Below are 19,900 nucleotides of genomic sequence, written 5' to 3' on the forward strand. Positions count from 1 at the left end.
CTATGATGTCATGTTCACTTTCTCTATGGTAAAGCAGGGGCAGGACAACTACTGCTATGAACCCTAAACCAGCTATCTTCGACCCCTCTGCACAGGGACCATGCTATTAAATATTGTGTGCTATGGGCAAGGACCAGGGTGTCAGCTTTGCTTACCCAGAAGTGGTAAGATATTAAATGAAGAGGTCAAGACCCATTCAACAGGTAAAAGGTCGTATCAATATTTGAACAATGAACAGTTGTCAGGGATAAAAACATGTGTAAAAGGTGCATGCCTTAGGGTCACCCCATTTTGGTGGTGTGTGTGTATAGGGGATAGCAGGCCCCTGCAGCAATCAGGGGGTTGCTAGGAATGATCACCACTCCAGCTCAACCGGGTACTTCCCGGTCAAGCAGGCGGTGCAGTGTCCCACGCTCCTGCTGGCTTTCCTGCTCGTCTCCATTTGCTGGTCGTGGTTTGCTGGCAGAATCTGGATACCCTCTTGAATGGCGGAAAGCAGCCCCCCCACAGAGAGGTAGCGCACAGTGGAGGCTCCTACACACAGGTAGAAAAAGTCCTCACTCTTCTCACAGCGTAAACATCAATAAGCATGTTGACCACCTTTTTTAAAAAAAAAAAAAAAAAAAAAAAAAAAATTTGCTGTGCGCTAGGGAATGCAGAAGCCGTGCAGATCTCTCTCAAGGGTTTGAGAATACATTACTTTCCTGAGGCAGGAAAAGACTTTTTATATAGTCTTTAGGCTAAATTAACACTAGAGCTCATTTAAAATAGAGTACAGCTCACCACAATGAAAGTGTGGTATAAATGTGTGTGTACAGGCCCCTGTACCTCTATCTGCTCTTGAGGCTAAAATATGATTTTAATCAATTAAAAGGAGTACAATTTCCAGTGAATGTTATGGTGAGGTCATAGCCCACTGCTTGAAGTAAATGATCAGCAAATGATATTTTCATCAATAGGGTTAGGGCACACAGTGACATGCATGTAATTATGATTTAGTCATCATCCCTGTGCAGCACACTGGTTTTCATAAGCAGCATGTTTTCAGTCTACAAGGACACTGTAGGCCCCTCACCGATGTAGCCAGCGATGTCCTCGAACTCGGGTTTGTTGGCAATGAGCTCTTCCTTGGTGGGAATGTTGATGCCCATGTAGCAGGGGAACCTGATGGGGGGAGATGCCACGCGGATGTGCACCTATAGAGAGAAGGCAAGAGAAGAGGAGAGATGCTGAGGACCCTGCGCTCCGACACGCCCCCTTCTACCCTGGGACCACGGAACTCCTCCTCACCTCGGTGGCTCCTGCCTCTTTGAGCAGTTTGATGATTGGCGAGATGGTGTTGCCCCTAACAATGGAATCATCGACAAGCACCACCCGTTTTCCTGCAAAGTTGTCTGTCAGGACACCAAACTTCTTGGCCACGCCAAGTTGTCGAAGGCGTGTATTGGGCTGAATAAACGTCCTCCCGACATATCGGTTCTTACACAGCACTTCCACATAGGGCAGCCCAGCCTAGAAAACAACGTTAAATGAACGTATGATAGAGGTCATTCATACACAGCTGAACACTATACACACAGTACACACAAAGAGCTTCAGACAGTCACAGGACTATGGACACGCAGCTAGTTGTCACTCCACTGTGTTGCTGATTCACATCTCTCCAGTAGGTCCTATAGAAGTGATTTTTAAATAGCAAATACATAAATCATAGCAGATCATTACGTATCTGCCCCCCCCACCCCAGCACCAACGGGCTAAGCAGGTCTTGCAGCTATCAGACCAATACAGTGAGAACGGCAAGACTGGTCCACCGCAGTTCTCTCCTTACCTGCTGAGCATATCCCAGAGCAGCAGGAGTGGCAGACTCCGGCACGGTACTGACCACGTCTGCGTCTGCGGGGGCCTCCATGGCCAACTGGCATCCACAGCGCTGTCTCACTGTATAGACCATCTGACCTGCAGCAGTAAGCAGCCTTCAGTAACCCAACCCTGTTCCTACACAAGGATGCAATTTGCCCGAGATACAGCACTTCAAATGCATAACGTTAGGAGGCAAGGAAAGAAAAGCCAAAGCCCATTTTGCTGGAGAAGCAGGAGGAGGGACCTGACTTCATAGCTCAGTTAAAGCGAGCAGAGCTGAGAAAGAGTAAGGACTGCAGTCCATAAGCACAGTGTGATGCCAGTAGAGGTGTTTAAAAACACTTGATCATGTGACCTGTAAACCCTGAGAAACCTACCTTCGAATATCGAGTCTGGACGTGCAAAGTAAACATACTCAAATATGCAGAAAGCTGGAGCATCTCCCTCCGGTCTGGGAATTACGCTGAGTGTCTTGACGCCATGCTTCGAGATTTGCGCAATCTCACCAGGCTGCACCTCTCGGTGGTACCTGACATGGCACACAAAGTACTGAAAGCGAAGGCAGAGCAGCCGACTAGTTCCTTCGTATCGCTTACAAAGCTGGTCGTTTCTATGTACGATGGAAAGCCATAAGCGAAGGGGATGAATGCCGTTACCACGGTAAGCTCACCTTGCTCCAATCGACTGGAAGCTGCAGGACTCCGATGACACCACCCACCCTTCCGTGTCTCCATCTTCAGCTCCTGCCAAGTGCAAAGCACATGAAGGTTTGAGGTCTGATCTTAAACTGCTCATCTTGGCGCACCTGGAGACACCTGACCACCTGCTACCCAACTGAACATCATCCAAAGCAGAGCGAAGGAGGACAACCGATCACTCCAGCGCAACTGTGCAAAGAGCTCAGAGCCCACGGTGCACGGCACCACCGACAAGACACACGACACAGCTGCCAACATACCTGTGCTGTGCAGCCTGGAGACGGGAACCAGGCGGCCAATGCAGAGGGGGCGGTTCCCGTAGGGATCGCGCACGGCGTAAATAACATCTTTGTGCATCACGAGCAGGGAGTAGGACGTGGGGGTCTCGTTCATCAAGTTCTTGATCCTGCAAGTAAAGAGCAGAAGCTGAAGCAGGTGTGCACAGCCAGAAGGTGACCCCCCACCCCCCACAGTGTCGACAGCACAAAGCTCCAGTTCCTCCTTGGAGTACGCAGATGGATGTTTCAGGAGTGTCGCACGGTTGGGTCCTTCCACGATCAGAGACCATGCGTGTGCAGTGCGGAGGGACTTACCGAGCCACCCAATCGGGAGCGTCGTATTCCTCCATAGGCGGAGTCAGGGCCAGCAGTTGAGTGATGAGCTCGCTGTCAGAGCTGGTGGACAAGCCGACGCCGTGGCGCATCACCTGGAGCGCACGTGGTGAGACGCGTGTTCAGAGACACGGAAACGGAGTGGGAAAGCGACACGCACACACAAGTCTGCAGTATAAAGCAATGGATACAATTTTAAGGCTGATGATCAGATGTGGCACTGGCGCTCCAGAAACAATGTTACGGCGCTGATGAGAACCTCCTTTCCATCCAAGCCATACCATGCAGTATCAGCAGGAGAGCCTTAATGGGATGAAACCGTGGTGACGATCATCCTAACAACAAAGAATATTGTGTGTACACATCCACCCGAGCGCTTTCATCCACCATTCATCCCAAGCAGAGTGTCAGTGCTCCTTTCTGCTGGAAACACCAAGCATGTAGCAGAGCCCACTATGCCTCACTGTCAATCTATCGCTGGAATTTCATTAATTGGAAGTGACATTAAATCTACTTTAAAATCAAAGTCTGTCCTACCCACAACCTCCTATTCAGTGTGTTGAGTTGTGCTTTATACACGCAAGAGTGCTGTGTTCCTCCTGGATGTTAGGTGGCAAAGCAGCATAAGGGACTATGGTGTGGTGAGAAAGTACTTAAAAGTGTTTTGTGTTTTTTTTTTTTTTTTTTTTTTTTAATTATTAAATGGACTGGATACTTTAAAGTAATACCTGGATAGATTTTTGAAACAGAACTTCCATTTGCAGCTCAGGATGATTCGGAGCACCAGAATCAATTCATTACTTAAGTATGTGTACATATTCCTTGGTATCTGAGCACTTTCACTTTGTTTTATCATCTATACAATAATATGAACATATTAATGGAGAAATACCTCAATTTAATTACTGAGCAGTTTCTTTGAAATTCTCTGATACTGCAATAACAAAAAAAGATGACACATGGCAAGGCTGATTGTTTAAAATTGCTTTAAAAGTAGCTGTAAGTTACGTAAAAATACATCACAGCTGTAGAACTTTTCAACACGAGCTCTACTGGGTGGACACGGCGAGTTTGTAGGACGAGACTAAGCAGCTCTCAGCCGGCTGCACTTCTTTCGTTTGCTGCTGGGTTCAGGCAATAAAAACCGTAACTTGAATTAAAATAGCTTCATACTTGAGCAGTTTTTTTTTTTTTTAATTATTAAATGGACTGGATACTTTAAAGTAATACCTGGATAGATTTTTGAAATAGAACTTCCATAAGACTTTGAAACTCACAGAACTTGTGGTGTTTTACTTGTGTGTCGCTGTGTCAAGACAAGACACACCTCCTCAAAGTGCACTGTTACAGCGAAGTCCATGCAGACCCTGAGCGTGACCCTCGCTGACCCGACCCACCCTGACTGCTCTCACTTTACACGCTTTCTTTTGATGGACCCCGGTCACTGAGTCTGTGTTGCCCTACGATCTTCAATATCTTTGAGGACACGTTGTGGGATGAGCGGGAGACACACTGCAGTGAGGAGAGCCGTTCTGTCCAAGTTCTCCAACTCCTGCGCTGCACCATGGAAGCCAAACACATGAAGTAGAACACATGTGGTTTCTGTACGAGTGTCTGCGTGTGCGAGACACATGACAAGAGGGCGTGCGTGCACGAGAGAGAGAAAGAGGAAAAGAGAGAGAGAGCCACGCGGACCTTCTTGCGCAGCGCAGCAGCGTTGACCAGCTCCCCATTGTGGGCCACAGCAATCTTGCCATGCAGAGTGTCTACCACGAAGGGCTGGCAGTTCTGCAGCTCCGAGACGCCCGTGGTGGAGTAGCGTGTGTGGCCGATGCCCAGGTTCCCCGAGCGCAGTTTCAACAGCTCATCTGGCTTCAGGGCATTGCTCACCAGGCCCATCCCCTAGGAAACACATCAGTGGCACCCGTCCAGATATACATATCTCTCTCTCTCTCTCTCTCATACACACACACACACACACACACACACACACACACACACACACACACACCCCTTTCTCCTGGGTAAATACAATCACTATGTGCACTTTGGGGGCGGAGTAAGTGACACAGTGCGTGTGTGTGTTACCTTGAGAGTGTTGTATGTCGGGGGTGAGGAGCCACTGCTGACGACGATGCCGGCGCTCTCCTGCCCCCTGTGGAATGGAAAGGGGCACAAATACATTGGTAACTCCTCTAAGAGAAGCTCATTAAAATCTGCACACAACAATAAATCGGCCTGTAATGCTGCGGGGGGGGGGTTGTGGAAGGGGGTGGGTCACGCGGAGAACAAAGAGAGCCACACAGGGGTGGGGGTGGGGCGCGGAAATGAGAGCCAAGTGCCCTGGGGGGGGCAGTTTAATAAACACACAAGGCGGGCGTCTCGCAACCGACGCGTCCTTCCTGGGCCAAGGTCACGCAGAGCAGTTCGGGACAGCCGCGTGGAACCTTCTGGAAGGCGCTCGGAGCAGCTCTCTCTCCGCCGCCCGAGAATCATTCACTTCGCAGTTGCCTTATTTGGAGATCCTGCTTGGCAAACTGCCTCTCGGATTACGGCAAGCCCCGCCCCCCAGCTCAGGCTAAGCCAGTCGAGCGGCTGCTTTCCAGCGCGTGGGTGTTGCTCAGCACCAAACCGTCTGGTTGCCTAGGGAACAAGGCAGAAGGGAGGGAGCAAAGTGTTTCCAGGTCATCCTGAATATGGAGGCAGGAGAGCAGCGGCGGTGGGGAGAGGAGCGCGGCGGGGCCGGCGAGCGGCGCTGGGGGGGGCCGCGGGACAGGGACGGGGCCGAGGCGGAGGAGGGCGCGCCGGGGGAAGACGACGGCGACTGGAAGGAGGAGGAGGTGAGGGCCCTGCTGGCCGTGTGGTCCGAGAAGGACGTGCAGTACTGCATGCGGGGCGCCGGGCGAAACAAAGCCATATTCATCTACATGTCGAACCGCCTGCACCGGCTCGGCATCTCCAGGGACTGGCGCCAGGTGCTGGCCAAGTGCGCCAGCCTTAAGAGCCAGTACCACAGCGTCAAGTTCGCCCACAGCACAGGCAACCCGAGCACCCCCATGAAGTACTTCCAGGACCTCGACTCCATCATGGCCTGCGAAAGCGGCGGCGGGCCTCAGGACGACGACGAAGACGACGACGACGAGGGGGAGGGGCAGGAGGAGGAGCTGGACGAGGAGCGGGGAGGAGGGCCCTTCGTGTGCTGGGCCCCTGATGGGCCCCAGGAAGGGGACGGCTCCTCGGCCGGAGAGCCGCGCAGGGAAGGTAACCAGGCAAAGGGCAGGTAACCAGCAGGGGAGGTACGCAGGTGGCCCACGTTTACCGCGCTTTACAGCATCCACACTCCTCACGCGCAGTACACACACCCTTTTTTTCCCCCCCTTCTCTTTTTACCGTTTACATTCGCTCGTTTACCTGACGCTTTTCTCCAAAGCGACTCAGACTGATGTATCCATTGATAGAGCAGGGCAATTTTTACTGCAGTACTTCAGGGTAAGTATCATGAACAAGGGTACCACAGTAGGAGGGGGGTATTCAAACACGGATCCTTCAGGTCTAAAAGGCAGCGGCTCTAACTGCCGAGCTCCCTGCTCCCCAAAGCACGTTAAAAACTACTCTTACGTGTATTTGTTTAGCAGAGACTTTTACCCAAAGCCAGGTACGTTATTACCGTGCGACACTGCAGACACCTCCATCCAGGGTCATTCCAAGTACAGGGAGTACAGGGTTACAGCTGCAGTCTTTGGATCGAATCCCACTTCCTTCTGTAGTGCCCTCAATTGATACGTAGATTATACATCTCTTTTAAAAGGGTTAGCATCTTTACGGGGGGGGTCACAAACAAAACCATAAACTCCCTAGAATCACCGGCCCGTTTGTACAGCACAGCAATGTAACACAGGTGTACATGCATGCACGCAACATACAGACTCATCAGTTCACCTGACATGCATTTTTGGACTGCGGGAGGCAACCAGAACACCTAGACAGAGACAGAGATTGTGCAAACCTGCACAGACTGAGGTGGATTCTAACCCACATCAAGCTGCGCAGTTGCACCACTTGGCACGCGTGTTTGTGTGTGTATATAACAGGACTGCAGCACGGTCCACTCACAACGCTTCGATACTCATTTCAGTACTTCTAACGGTAACTGTTTCTGGGAGAAAGCAAAGCTGTGCCCCCGGTTCCCACGCTTCCTGCTGCGAGTGCTGACCGGCCCTTTCACCCCCCCCTCCCAGGCAGCCCGTGCGTGATCCGGGAGCCATGCTTCGTGCCGTCCGTGGCCACCGAGGGGGGCAAGCACTGGACGGACGAGGAGGTGCAGGCCCTGCTGTACATCTGGGCCGACCCGCAGGTGCAGCAGCGGCTTCAGGGCACCGTGCGCAACAAGAGCATCTTCCAGGAAGTGGCCAAGCAGCTGCAGCGCTTCGGTGTGCAGCGCGACTGGAAGCAGTGCCGTTCCAAGTACAAGAACCTCAAGTATGACTACAAGAACGCCAAGAGTGCAGGCGGCGGCTACTTCGGCAGAACCATGAAGTTCTACCGGGAGGTGGAGGCCATCCTGGAGGGCAGAGCCATGAGGACCAAGGGCTCCACGGAGCTTGGCAAGCAGGAGGATGCCGGGTCGGCCCCCGACGAGGAGGAGGAGGAGCAGGCCGCGCTCTGGAGAGGAGGACCTGAAGGAGAGCAGGCTGCGCAGAGCAGGCCGCACGACAGAGAGCAGGGCACGCTGGCAAGCCTGCCGAGAAGAGCCGAGGGACATCTGGACAAGGAGACCGACAAAGGTAAGCAGGTCCAAACCCCCGCACCTGAGCGCTGGGCACGACCGCGCCGCCTGCTGACTGTTTGCCCCACCTGCATGTTGCAGCTCCACTCGCGGATGCGCAGCGGCATTCGCCGCAGGCCCCTGGCGGAGCGGAGCCCAGGGCCCCCGGCAGACAGAGTGACTGGAGCCCCACCAGGGTGTGGCCCTTCTGTCCGCCGACGAGCGAACTGGGCGCGCTTGACCGCAGCCTCGACCAGTTCCAGGTGACCGTGGGCCGCAATTGGAGTGACGAGGAGGTGCGGGCGCTCATCCTGGTGTGCTCGGACACCGAAGTGCTGCAGCGCCTCGAACGCTCCACCCGCAACAAGGACATCTTCATGCAGATCTCGGGCCGCCTGCTGCAGCTGGGCGTTGACCGCGACTGGAAGCAGTGCCGCACCAAGTACAAGAACCTCAAGTACCTGTACAGTGCGCTGCAGAAGGGCCAGGGCGTGCAAGGCCACCCACGCAGGGTCATGCGCCTCTACCACGAGGTGGACGCCATCCTCAAGAACTCGAGGGACGCTGGAGACAGGGAGTGCGACCTGCAGGCTCCGCCCACGGGGCACTCGTCGCCCATCGACCTGCACGCCGGCGACAGCCAGGACCGGGGCCCCTCCTCCAGCACGAGCACCTGCACAGGTGAGCGGTCGCGCCGTGCTGGCGTTACACAACGGACTGCCTGAGCCGCGTCATTGAGCGCGACAGTCTGTGACCCTCTGCACCAGGGTTCATTTGCATGTCATGAATATTAACGTTAGTCTGGTGAGCGCTGCTGGACGTGCCGTGTAAACACACACTGTGTCGTGTGGCAGATGTGTCGCACAGGAGAGCGAAGAGGAAGGCCGTGGACGAAGGTACCTGTCCTCTCGTGCCTAGCCACTGACCACATGACCACACGAGCACATGACCACTTGGCACGCGAGGTGAATGCTGCAAAGCCGCAGCAGCGCCTGAAAGCCCCGGTAAAAATGACGGTAAAGCATTTCCAAAGTGAACTGCACACACAACTCTGTAAGTACACCCGCTGTGCTGTCATGTTTGCGAGCGGCTGTGCTGCAGAAGCCTCGGTAACGCACCGCGCCTGCGGCCCTCGGGCTCTTCCTGCGTCCACAGAGCTGTGGGAGTCGTCCAAGCGCGCTCTGTATGGAGACGCCGCAGAAGACAGCAGCCCAGACAGGTCCACGCCTCAGTGCAAGGAGGAGCCCGATGACTACATCCCCATCATCCAGATCAACTCTGTCTACTCCATGACCGGCTCTGTGTCCTCGGCGCAGCGTCAGGTGGGTGCCATCGCTGCCGCGCGTCCCCATCTGCATTGAACCGATCCCGACCGATGCAGAACACGGGGAGGGGGTGTCCCGGGGTGTCCTCATTAAGAATGAGAAAATGACCCCGTCCACAGTGGTTACTGTAGACAACCAGGCTAAAGCGGCAAACGGTCAGAACAGTACGTGAGGAATGTGTTCTCAGTGGCTGCGTGCTGTGAGATGATCCCCGTCGGGTGGGTGTGCAGAGAGGTGGCCACTGGATCCTTTCTCAAGAGGAATCCAGGAGTCACGGAGGGCTACAGGTTCTCTCCAGTCAAGTTGGGAAAGCCATGGCAGTGAAGCGTCCAACCTGCACACATCTAAGAGTTTCTTTAAAACTAACGTGCTGCAAAGTGCCCGTGTGTGCTGTCCAGGCCCCCGAGGGCCCCTCATGTCCCCTCACGTCCCTCCAGTCCACAGGCAAAAGTGAACAGAAACCACTTTTTCACAATTCATTTCATTTATACATCTATTCATTTAGCAGAGACTTTCTCCAAAGTGACGTACATTTTCAAGAACAATACAAAAAAATCAACCTTTTTTTTTTTTTTTTTTTAAAACTTACGATTTACTCATTTACAAAGTAGGACAACTTTTACTGATCATCTGCTACACCCCAACCAGACTGCTCCACTCCTCCACCTCTGCCTACTTGGTCCCATGCACAAAAGCACTAAAAGGAAAAGCGCAAAGGTTCTCGGTTCTGGCTCTGTTGTGGTTGAATGACCTCCCCCTCTCACTCAGAACTGCTGAATCTAGAATTTAAAAAGGGTCTTAAAACTCACACTTGGCCCATGATCTATTAAGTTTATGTAATGTGTAAATGTTCTCGCTCTATAACTCTGAGATGATGCCTGTTAATGGATAAACCTTCACACAGCTACTCCTATATGTAAATGTTTTTATATATATATTTTTTCATTAGGAATATGATTCGGAATTGTCAATATTCAGATAAAGTGTTACGCAGCTACTCGTCTGATGAACATTAGTTCATATGGTGGAAAGAAAAAACTGTACTTAAGTATTATGCATCTGCATGTATCTCTTTCTGCTAATGTAACGTACACATTGTATTTTCTGTGAGATGTCTGTCGCTTTGGAGAAAAGTGCCTGATAAATGAATACATGTAAATATACCGCATACCTTGATAACAGCAGGAATGGGATTCAAACCCGAGTCCAAGGCAGCAACTCTAACCACTGATCCCCCTGCTGCCTCCAAATGCCGAGCGCAGAGGTGCACAAAGCTGCGCTCGCCCGAGAACAGTACATGGTGTCAATTCTTTTCCCGAATTCTCAGCTGTAAATATTCCTAGACTAGAGGGCTCGAGAGAACAGTTACAGTGTATCAACCCACCGCCCGCAATGACTCCGCTATGAGGACAAGCGTGAACGAGGAATGAGCGCCTCCTGGCGGCCACGCGCGGCACAATCACAGCGCCGAAAGACACGTGTTTCTCATCAATATATGTTGTGACCGCGAGAAGACTCCGTTTCCCCAGGCGACGCGACACTTGTACACGTATTCATTGAACGTTACCACTCCTGGGCCGAGCCGGGCCGAGCCGCGCTCTCAGGGCTGCGCTTAGTTTCTTTCTCGCTCGACGCTGTCCGGTGCGGATCTGGTTGGCTGGGCTCGCCCCACTCACCTGTGTTGCAGCGCCACGAGCCCCAGCGCGAGCACCTGCGCCACCTCGAGCTGTGTGGGCCACTGCCCCGCGGCCACACAACCGAACACGCCGCACTCCTCCGCGAGACCCGACTCCTCCAGCTCTAGCTCCATGCGTTCGCGCGTGTCCGACATACAATCGAGAAGCCCAACTCACTAACACTTGCGCACCGGGAGCGCGCCCTGCGCACAAGCCTCGGGCCTGCCACGCCCACCGGCCGAACCATCCGCGCGCGCCGAGGGGAGGGGGGGCTCACTACTTCAACGTTGTGCGCGGTTAAAACGTGTCAAGGTTGTGGCTTCGCTGTCCCTTTCCTCAGATAACCGAACTGAGATCGAGTGTGTACGCTCTGTGTGTGTCCCTGTGATTTTACACTCTTCACTACCCCCCGCCACTGCGTTTGGATCCGTCCGGCTCGAGCTGCTAGCGCTCCCGTTCACTCTTTCTCTCCTTTTATTGTCCATCCTGTCTTTCTCTGCGCTCTGTTTATCGTATGTACGCTCTTTACTTTGATCCATACACACTGAATTGTGTATTCGGGGTCCGAACTGACCGATTTCGCTTCTACACAAACTTGTGCGCACGTGGGTTCGCCGGGGTCACGTGCTCGGCGCCACCCTCCCGGTCACGTGCTCGGTTTGCCGCGAGACGCCCAGAGCGATCGTGGTAAAACACAGTGAAACCACGGCGAGTACATGTGAGTGACACACTCACCGGATGGTTTTTGTATAAAAATAATAAATAAAAAAATAAAAAGAACGCTAAGCGTCACTTTTCGCCTGTTTTTTTAGGAGCAGAGAATCGACGACGAAATGGCGTCCGGAGCAGGTATGTCAGCAAACACAACATTTTTCTAAAGACATGATTGTTGGTTTTATGTCCGTTTTTTTTAGTATTATAAAATAAAATAAAATAAACTCACATCACCGTGTCCCTACAGTAAGAAAAGCGCCTTTTTTAAAGACAGTTGTCGCCTCAGTCCTCACTGACTCTGTGTGAACGAGCACGAGGGCGGCGCGTGCAGAGTGAGAGTCACGGCACGGAATCCGGATTTTTGGCGCCTCAGACAGAAAATCGCTTCGTTTGTGTTTTATCGAAACAGCAGTAACAGTGGCGCATATCCAACTTTTCCTTGGAAATATAGAACGTGTAGTATGAGTGGTTAGTGTAGCGCGTCTTGGGAATGTTGATCATGGACACGACCAGGCAGCCTTCATTCCTGCTCGTGGTGTGTCACTAACTTGTCTATCTGTGGTAACGCGTACGTAACACAACAACTTTCATGAAGTTCTCACTGTTAGTAGCGCGTCACTTTCCCTGCGAGCTTTAATGCGTGTATTACCTGCCTACGTTGTGTGTGACTGTGTTTGCTTGGCCTTGGTAGTTGGTTCTGTTCTACTAAGTTAGTGGCGGTGGCGGTACGTGCTGTGATGGCAGTGAGTGGAGTGGTATATTCATTGTCCTCTAGTCTATGCCATACCACCGGCGTGGTCCAGGAGAAACCCCATTTCACTCTAGACTAGTGTACTTCATCACTTCACACATTTGAGGCTCAATTTACATTTATTCGCTTAGCAGATGCTTTTCTCCAAAGCAACTTACAGTGGATACTAGTATGTTAGTGTTGCTATCAGCCCACACACATGGTTATTCACCGCGGTGACTTACGCTGCTAGATACACTGCTTACAATGAATGGCTCGCTCATACGTCCGTACATCAGTGAAACACTCTCTGTGTCACTCTCGCACTGTATTCACAATCTACTCTTTTCCTACATTTTCTGGTTTCTGTGAACTTTGAAGTTGATTCTTTGTAAATTGTTTACATGGGAGAGAACATCTGATTTATCGTGTTAATGAGTCCAGATTGTCTAATTTATGATGGACGGGTAAAGAAATATCGCACGTGGGTGATTGTCACAACAGTTTACATCTCTAATTCTTGTTTGGGTGATCTTGAACAAGTACTAATGTAGAAAAAAGTTTTTTGTATACACTCTTTATCCCAGCGAAGACCCTGTTGCCTTTTTCTTTTTAGCGCTGTAGCCCCGTGGGGAAATTGTTCAGACTAAAATTATTCGGTTCTATTTAGGCTTTTACAGGTTTGCCTGGATTCCAAACATGTGGAGCGCACAAGTAGCAGCTTGTGGAGAAAGATCTTTCACCACGACTGGCATGAACATTCTAGTTCTGGCAAAGCACCTGAGCTGCTCATCTGTTTGCACTTCTCTTTTAGAGCTTAAACTGGGACAGAAACTGGCCGAAGGGAAAACGAAGGAGATCTATGAGCTCGCTGATCAGCCAGGTCATGTTCTGGTCCAGTCCAAAGACCAGATCACAGCTGGGAATGCGGCCAGGAAGGATCAGATGGAGGGAAAGGCCGCAATTTCCAACAGAACTACAAGCTGTGTGTTTAGGCTGCTACAAGAAGCTGGTAAAGGCCCTCGGCACCTTTAACGTTAAACTCGATATCCAGCTCCGCATTTGCACAAGCACTTTGAGTTTGAATGTAAGCTGTAGAGTCCCCCAGTTTGAGAGGAACTCTGCAGCAAAGCATGTGCTCCTTATGATACCAGCTCAGCTGTTGAAATTACTCTCGTGGTCCAGCATGTGCCTCTCATTGGGGCTAACGTGATGCCCCTACACCAGAAATTTGTCATTCTGCTTCATTCTCATTGATGATCTGCATGCCTGACAAAACTGTTTGGCTGTTGTTCTGTATCAGGAATAAAGACGGCCTTTGTTAGGCAGCAGTCTGACACTGCGTTTGTGGCTGCACGCTGTGAGATGATCCCCATCGAGTGGGTGTGCAGACGGGTGGCCACTGGATCCTTTCTCAAGAGGAATCCAGGAGTTAAGGAAGGCTATAGGTTCTCTCCAGTCAAGTTGGAAATGTTCTTTAAGGTATATTTGCCAGATCCATGCCAGTATTGAAGAAGGCTCCCACAGCCCATCTTCCAGACTCATTTCTCATCTCCTGAGAGCTCCACAAATTTGCATCACTCTGTGATTACCTTATTTCCCACGAGACTTGCTCATTTCTACGGGCAGCTACTTGTGTAACGTGCACCTGTAACAATGGTGACATCAGAGAAACAAACTGGCAAGTGTCCAGATCTGGAGCACTTTGTCTGTTGGTGGGCTTTTATTTGCTCTCAGTTGTACATAAATTTGGTTGAAAGTGTGTGATAAATGTACATGTACAGCTGTGAGCTCAAGGTTCCTACAGTTAAGTGTTTCCGTTTTATTTCAGGACGATGCCAGCAATGACCCTCAGTGGTCAGAGGAGCAGCTGATTGAGGCCAAGTTCTGTTTTGCGGGCCTGGCCATCGGGCGCTGTGAGGTGGACATCATGAACCGCAGCACTGTTGCTGTCTTTGAGATCTTGGAGAAAGCGTGGGCTACTCAGAACTGCACTCTGGTGGATATGAAGGTGCAGTTCCCTGAATTTCCTTCTGGTGCAGTGTGCATTTCACCTTTTGTTCTTTGAATAGGGTGTAGGTTTGTGTGTTATGGTTTTTCTTCACAGGTTGAGTTCGGAGTGAATGTAATGACAAAGGAGCTCATTCTTGCGGATGTAATTGACAACGACTCATGGAGACTGTGGCCCGCAGGTGACCGAAGCCAACAGAAAGACAAGCAGGTCTGCTTTCTTTGGTCTCCACACTGTGCTGTCACACTGACTTTGAGCATTTGGTTGTCTTTGTTGTGACTCAAGGCTGTTTTGTGACCAAAGATCAACAAACCCACCTTTTCTGGTTTGAAGGTCAATATGGTCCAATACTTGAGTACACACATTGTATCAGTTGCATTTATTGCAGTCGTTGATTGAAATGATTTAAAGCTTTTAGGTTTACAAAAAAAAAAACTGCCTTTTGCAGCCCTGTGAACAAGGTCTTTGGGTTTTGTCAGAATGCAACTGGTAAGAAGGTAAATAATGTTCCTTTTAACATTGTCCAGGTCTACAGGGACCTAAAGGAGGTTACACCAGAGGCCATGCAGATGGTGAAGAGGAACTTTGAGTGGGTCTCCGAAAGAGTCCAGGTCTCTGACCAGAACTTTTGAGTTTTCCTTCATGTCAGTAATTTTAAACTGTTAAATGCAAAACGAGACAGTGGAACTGAAGTAGTAGGGAGATGAAAGGCTACACCAGTGTTTACGTTTCTGTGAAACATGTCCTTTTTTTGAGTCGGCATTTTCAGGTTGGTACCGACCTGTAAATGGGTTATGTACTTTTGTGGTCAGGAGGTCACAATGTGCTCCAGATACAAACTGCAAATGATCCACTACCTTGCTTACACCCCAAAGTTAAAATTGGACACTTAAGCACTTTTTCAAAAATCCACAACTGATTTACAGCTTTATCTTAATCTGCTCTACCATATCAACCTTTTGAGTTTGGCCAGAGTGCTTTCTCTCTGTTTTTGCCCCAATTCCCCCCACCCCCACATACTGAACACAGGATAGAGCGAAGGGGTATTATGTAAACAGCTTTTGGGCAGTCTCCTGAGTTTCGCCTGTTGCTTAGACCTGGTAAGACAGAAAATCTGAGGGCAAATAGCTGTGTGTGTGCGAGAGAGAGGGAGAGAGAAAGAAGAAACTCTTTATCTCTTCAGGGAGAAAACAAGCTTTAGAGTGAGAAAGAGAAGGTAGTAAAATGTCTCTTATGCTGTGAAGTACACTGGGTCACTGTGTCCTGCACAGAGGGACACTTTTCCTAGCTCATGTTGGTCTTGCCTCATGTGTCCTCAGCTTCTTCTGGAGCCACAGAGCCAAGGAAGGGTGGTGGTGCTCATGGGCTCTGCATCTGACTTGGCCCACAGCGAGAGGATCCGTTCTGCCTGCAGCAGTTATGGTATCCCATGTGACATCAGGGTCACATCTGCCCACAAAGGACCTGATGAGACATTGCGTATCAAGGCGCAGTATGAAGGTGTTTATCAGATGCAACACTGACACAAACCCTGCTTGACACAATGTGTGTCTGTGGGAGTGACACTGGTCCCTGGTTGTCATCTTGTCCCATCGCTAGCTCAGTGGTTCACTGACTTGATTGAAAGTAGTGTTATGTCTCGCAGTACAGGTATCCCTGGCTTTACAGAAGTACTTTGTTCCAGAAAACTGCATATATTGAGCTTATGCAACAGCAGGCTTAGTGATTTTTATTTTACCCCCTGCCCCAATTCCCAAAATGTTCCTGTTCCATTATGTACATTCATAGGAGCAGCATTGTGGGGAGAGCCATGCCTCCTCACTTAAAGGGCACTCGCAAAGTGGCTCCAAAGGTAGCAGCCCTAACCAAAGGTCACTGGTTTGAATCTTACCTGCTGTTGTAGTACCCTTCCTGGGTATAGGTTGCCAAGAAGAGACTTTGAGTCCTCTTTCTTGTGCCTTTTCTTCTAGCTGGGTCCAGGTAAGGCCCATCTTCTTCATGTTTCTAGTACCCTTGAGCAAGGAATTTTCCCTAAGTTGCTCTCGTCTGTATAAGTGGGGGAAAATAGTTGTAGGTAGCTTCGCTTTATAAGTTGCTTTGGAGAGGAGCACCAGCTGAATATAAGTAACACACCTGTTATGACCAAGAGACATTCTTGGGGAATTTCCTACACTTATTACAATGCAACACTTATATAGTGTTAATGCACTTGTCTCACATTCTTAACACACCAACAAACAGAGTTCTGGATGCAGACACATGAATCACATCATGGTTGTCAAATACTTAATGAGGTGGTGGGTATGTTTCTAGGCAGTGCATTTTAGAAACATTGTTTTTCTTGTATCAAGTAGACCACAACAAGCAGTATTTTGCTGTACTTCTACTTTACTCATGCTGTGTGAGCCTTGTAAATGCTTTTGTTTGGACAGCCTTCAAATCAATTTCATTATGTTGATTTCTCGTTCAGTAAATCGAAGACTGGGTATCAAAAGCCAAGAGCCATTTCACTGAAATTTAACATTAAGAGTTTGTAAATCAAGGGATGCCTGTACTTACCAAAATTTCCCAGGTGAAACCACTCCTTATTTTACTGCACCAGTTGGTTTTCTTGAGTTTTTCACCATTGAACAATGTGCCATGTTACGCAGGCGACGGTGTGGCTACGGTGTTTGTGGCGGTGGCAGGCAGAAGTAATGGACTTGGCCCCGTGATGTCGGGAAATACAGTGTACCCTGTCATCAACTGCCCCCCTCTGACGCCTGACTGGGGGGCTCAAGACATCTGGTCATCCCTGCGCATGCCAAGTGGTAGGCCTGCTGCTCTATTGTTTAAACATTGTTACTCACAAGGTCTAGACACGTGTCATTCCTGCGGTCCTCATGCACACATTGTCTTCCTGCTGCTTCTCCAGGTCTGGGTTGCACCACAGTCCTCTCCCCAGATGCTGCAGCCCAGTCTGCTGCCCAGATCCTGGGCCTCAGCGACCACTTGGTCTGGGCGAAGCTGCGCGCAGCCATGCTGAACACCTGGATCTCTCTGAAGCAGACTGACCGCAAGCTGCAAGCGTGTAATCTGTGATGCTGACAGGAGATCTTCACTCACAGTGCTGGTGGAGGACTGTTAACTGTGCTGCTCTGCTGCAAGACATTCCTGAATTAACGCAGTTCTGCATGGAAACTGTTTTTCCCCAAATGGGAAAATTCTTTCCAGTCTTGAAATTTAAGAAATTATAAATGAAGTCAGCTATTCTAGTGTACTGCCCACTTTTTTTCTTTGTAATTAAGCCTTGGAAGTAATTGAAACATCTACCAGAAATATATATTTCACATTCAAAAAATGAGGAATCTATGATCCATTCATTATGGAGAGGGTGGTGTAGCATAAAGTAGTGATTAGGGTCGTTACCTTGCAGTCACAAGGTTTCTGCTGTGAATCCCCTTCCTGTAGTGCTCTTGACCAAGGTACTGAACCCTGGACTGCTCCACCAAGAATACCCTGCTGTATAAAATGGGGTAAATAAAGTAGCGTAGTTTACAAAAATATCACTGTAAGTTGCCTTGGCTGAAGGTGTCAGGTAAATAAACTGGTTTTATTAAAGGCAGACAAAATACACAATGACTGACTTTATTTTTAAATCACTAACACATCAAATCATTGGAGCAAAAAGCTGTAAGTTGCTGTTTTTAACAGCACTGGGATAGTTTTGGCTTCATTTTTTTTTTTTTTTTTTTTTTTTAATTTATTTTTATATTTGGACAGGTTGCCCATGGCATCCATGTTAGTTGTTTTTTTTTTTTTTTTTTTTTTTCTTACAGCAATGATCAAAATGCAATGTAACCCACAAAATAGGAATGTCACAAGCATACATTTTATGGTTAGCATACAGGTCAACAACTTTATAATTTAATATGAATGTGGGGTGCTGCAGCACAAAAAATTACCTTTAACCTTTTATCAGGTAATAAACACCCAGTCCTCACTAAAGCGGTTTAAATTGTGCTTTGACATCTTGCCATTAAGAGAGTTCCTGTTCTAGGGTTAGGGATTGCTATTCATTCCTTTGGAAAACTAATAAAATAGTTCTCAGATCAAAATGTCAAAATAAGTTTTTTTTTTTTTCCTTCCCCCTCAAATGTATGGTAACATTACCATATTTCATAGTTGAAGGAAGAAATATTTCTAGCTTGTCTTCTGTTACATTTTCACTTGCTTGTTCTCAATAACCACTTGTCCAGTGTGGGGTTGTGATGGTCTGGCTTCTTGCGTCATTTTAAACATGGTTTAAAGAAACAAATGCTGCACTTTTCTTCTCAGGGGAAACCCTGCAGTGACACTGGAGGAAATTAGATGACATATCTTTCTGTGTCACAGTGAAAATTTCACACTCCCGCATAGTGCAGGTGTGACATGAAGGGGAGAAGATGGAGAGCTTTCTGAGGCTGTGTGCAGATCAGCTGTGTGGAGTTATACAGTGTACACCCAGTTTGAGACTGAGCTTGGTAAAGGTCTCCAAGATGTGGAAAACGTTGCCTCGTGCCCGTTACCAAGGAAGGCCGAATACCGCTGACCAACTGACTGAGCCAACAGGCGTCTCGATGTCAACTTCTCAGTGTCATGGCGGGAGGATGAGTATGGGACCCCGGTGAAGGACTTTGTTGAGTGGCGCAAAATGTACCAGCTGCAGCTCAACAGTGCAAAGACCAAGGAGATGGTGGTGGACTTCAGGAAGTGCAGTGGTTCAGAGTGCCCTGTGAGAAGTGGAGTGTAGGTGGAGGAAGTGGGGACATTTACTGGGGGTGCACCAGGACAACAGGCCATGCAACACAGAGGTCCTGTACAAGAAATGACAGAGTCACCATCATCGAGGAAGCTCAAGTTCTGTGGAGTGTTTTCTCCATGTCTTCAGTTCAGTATGTCTCTGTGTACGTGTGTGTGCGTTGTACGTTTCCTGCTGCTGCAACTGAACATAATATCCTTCTAGGATTAGTAAAGTTTTCTTCATTTGTTCGTTCAAGTTGTTTTTATTGTCATTCCTCTATAGACCTTGTATACAGTGGAACGAAATGTCATTTCTCTGAAGACCATGGTGGTGCAACACAGAACAGGAGTACAAGACAGTAAATAAATACACAGGACAGGACGTGGATGCGGACATGGGCTGTGGACTGTAGGCAGTTGTAGTATATGGAATCATGCTGGGTTCCCTGTTTCACTGTGACAGGTGAGCGATGGGAGGCAGCAGAGTGTTCAGTAGTCTGCGTCAGGGAAGAAACGGTTGTGGAGTCTGCTGGTGGTGGTGGCACGGATGCTCCTGTACCTCCTGCCAGATGGCAAGAGGGCGAAGAGTCCATGGGGTGAGAGGGGTTGTCCACAATGCTGGTGGCTTTTTGGACGCAGTGGTTTTTGCATGAGGTGTCGATGGTTGGTAGAGGGACTCTGATCATTCTTTCATGCATTCGTTCAGTGAATGCCTTGGCAGGTGATGCTTCAGGCCTCCGTCTGGG

The 19,900-nt window shown here is 49.5% G+C and overlaps 2 protein-coding genes across 4 annotated transcripts; one reads left to right on the plus strand and one right to left on the minus strand.

The window, feature by feature from the left end:
• Positions 1-4: 4 nt before the first annotated feature.
• On the minus strand, positions 5-11,301 carry ppat (phosphoribosyl pyrophosphate amidotransferase). Its single transcript, XM_029254687.1, has 11 exons — positions 10,939-11,301; positions 5,261-5,327; positions 4,868-5,074; positions 3,155-3,267; positions 2,822-2,967; positions 2,534-2,606; positions 2,241-2,392; positions 1,832-1,959; positions 1,291-1,512; positions 1,076-1,196; positions 5-534 (listed from the first exon to the last, which is right to left on the minus strand). The coding sequence occupies exons 1-11, from the start codon at positions 11,091-11,093 to the stop codon at positions 356-358; spliced, it is 1,563 nt and encodes a 520-aa protein (XP_029110520.1). The 5' UTR covers positions 11,094-11,301; the 3' UTR covers positions 5-355.
• On the plus strand, positions 5,743-18,210 carry paics (phosphoribosylaminoimidazole carboxylase, phosphoribosylaminoimidazole succinocarboxamide synthetase). Of its 3 annotated transcripts, none has more exons than XM_018733153.2 (14): positions 5,743-6,433; positions 7,411-7,956; positions 8,040-8,618; positions 8,792-8,833; positions 9,093-9,259; positions 11,751-11,787; positions 13,197-13,394; positions 13,686-13,864; positions 14,214-14,393; positions 14,490-14,603; positions 14,921-15,004; positions 15,713-15,893; positions 17,045-17,203; positions 17,308-18,210. In XM_018733153.2, exons 1-14 carry the CDS (start codon positions 5,869-5,871, stop codon positions 17,472-17,474), a joined length of 3,198 nt encoding a protein of 1,065 aa, XP_018588669.2. In that variant the 5' UTR covers positions 5,743-5,868; the 3' UTR covers positions 17,475-18,210. The 3 variants fall into 3 exon arrangements, with proteins under 3 accessions (XP_018588669.2, XP_018588670.1, XP_018588671.1); XM_018733154.2 differs by having other exon boundaries at positions 6,298-6,452; XM_018733155.2 differs by lacking the exons at positions 5,743-6,433; positions 7,411-7,956; positions 8,040-8,618; positions 8,792-8,833; positions 9,093-9,259 and adding an exon at positions 11,368-11,656.
• The last annotated feature ends 1,690 nt before the right edge of the window (positions 18,211-19,900 follow it).

The sequence above is a fragment of the Scleropages formosus genome, chromosome 9 (assembly GCF_900964775.1).
Source record: "Scleropages formosus chromosome 9, fSclFor1.1, whole genome shotgun sequence".
NCBI lineage: Eukaryota > Metazoa > Chordata > Actinopteri > Osteoglossiformes > Osteoglossidae > Scleropages > Scleropages formosus.

Coding starts and splice junctions, on each gene's coding strand:
- paics (XM_018733153.2), top strand. CDS start 5,869: ATGGAGGCAGGAGAGCAGCGGCGGTGGGGAGAGGAGCGCGGCGGGGCC. Junction 15,894..17,044: donor TATCAAGGCGCAGTATGAAG/GTGTTTATCAGA, acceptor CATGTTACGCAG/GCGACGGTGTGGCTACGGTG. Junction 17,204..17,307: donor ATCCCTGCGCATGCCAAGTG/GTAGGCCTGCTG, acceptor CTGCTTCTCCAG/GTCTGGGTTGCACCACAGTC.
- ppat (XM_029254687.1), bottom strand. CDS start 11,093: ATGTCGGACACGCGCGAACGCATGGAGCTAGAGCTGGAGGAGTCGGGT. Junction 5,075..5,260: donor CGACATACAACACTCTCAAG/GTAACACACACA, acceptor TGTGTTTCCTAG/GGGATGGGCCTGGTGAGCAA. Junction 3,268..4,867: donor CTGCTGCGCTGCGCAAGAAG/GTCCGCGTGGCT, acceptor CGTGCGCTCCAG/GTGATGCGCCACGGCGTCGG.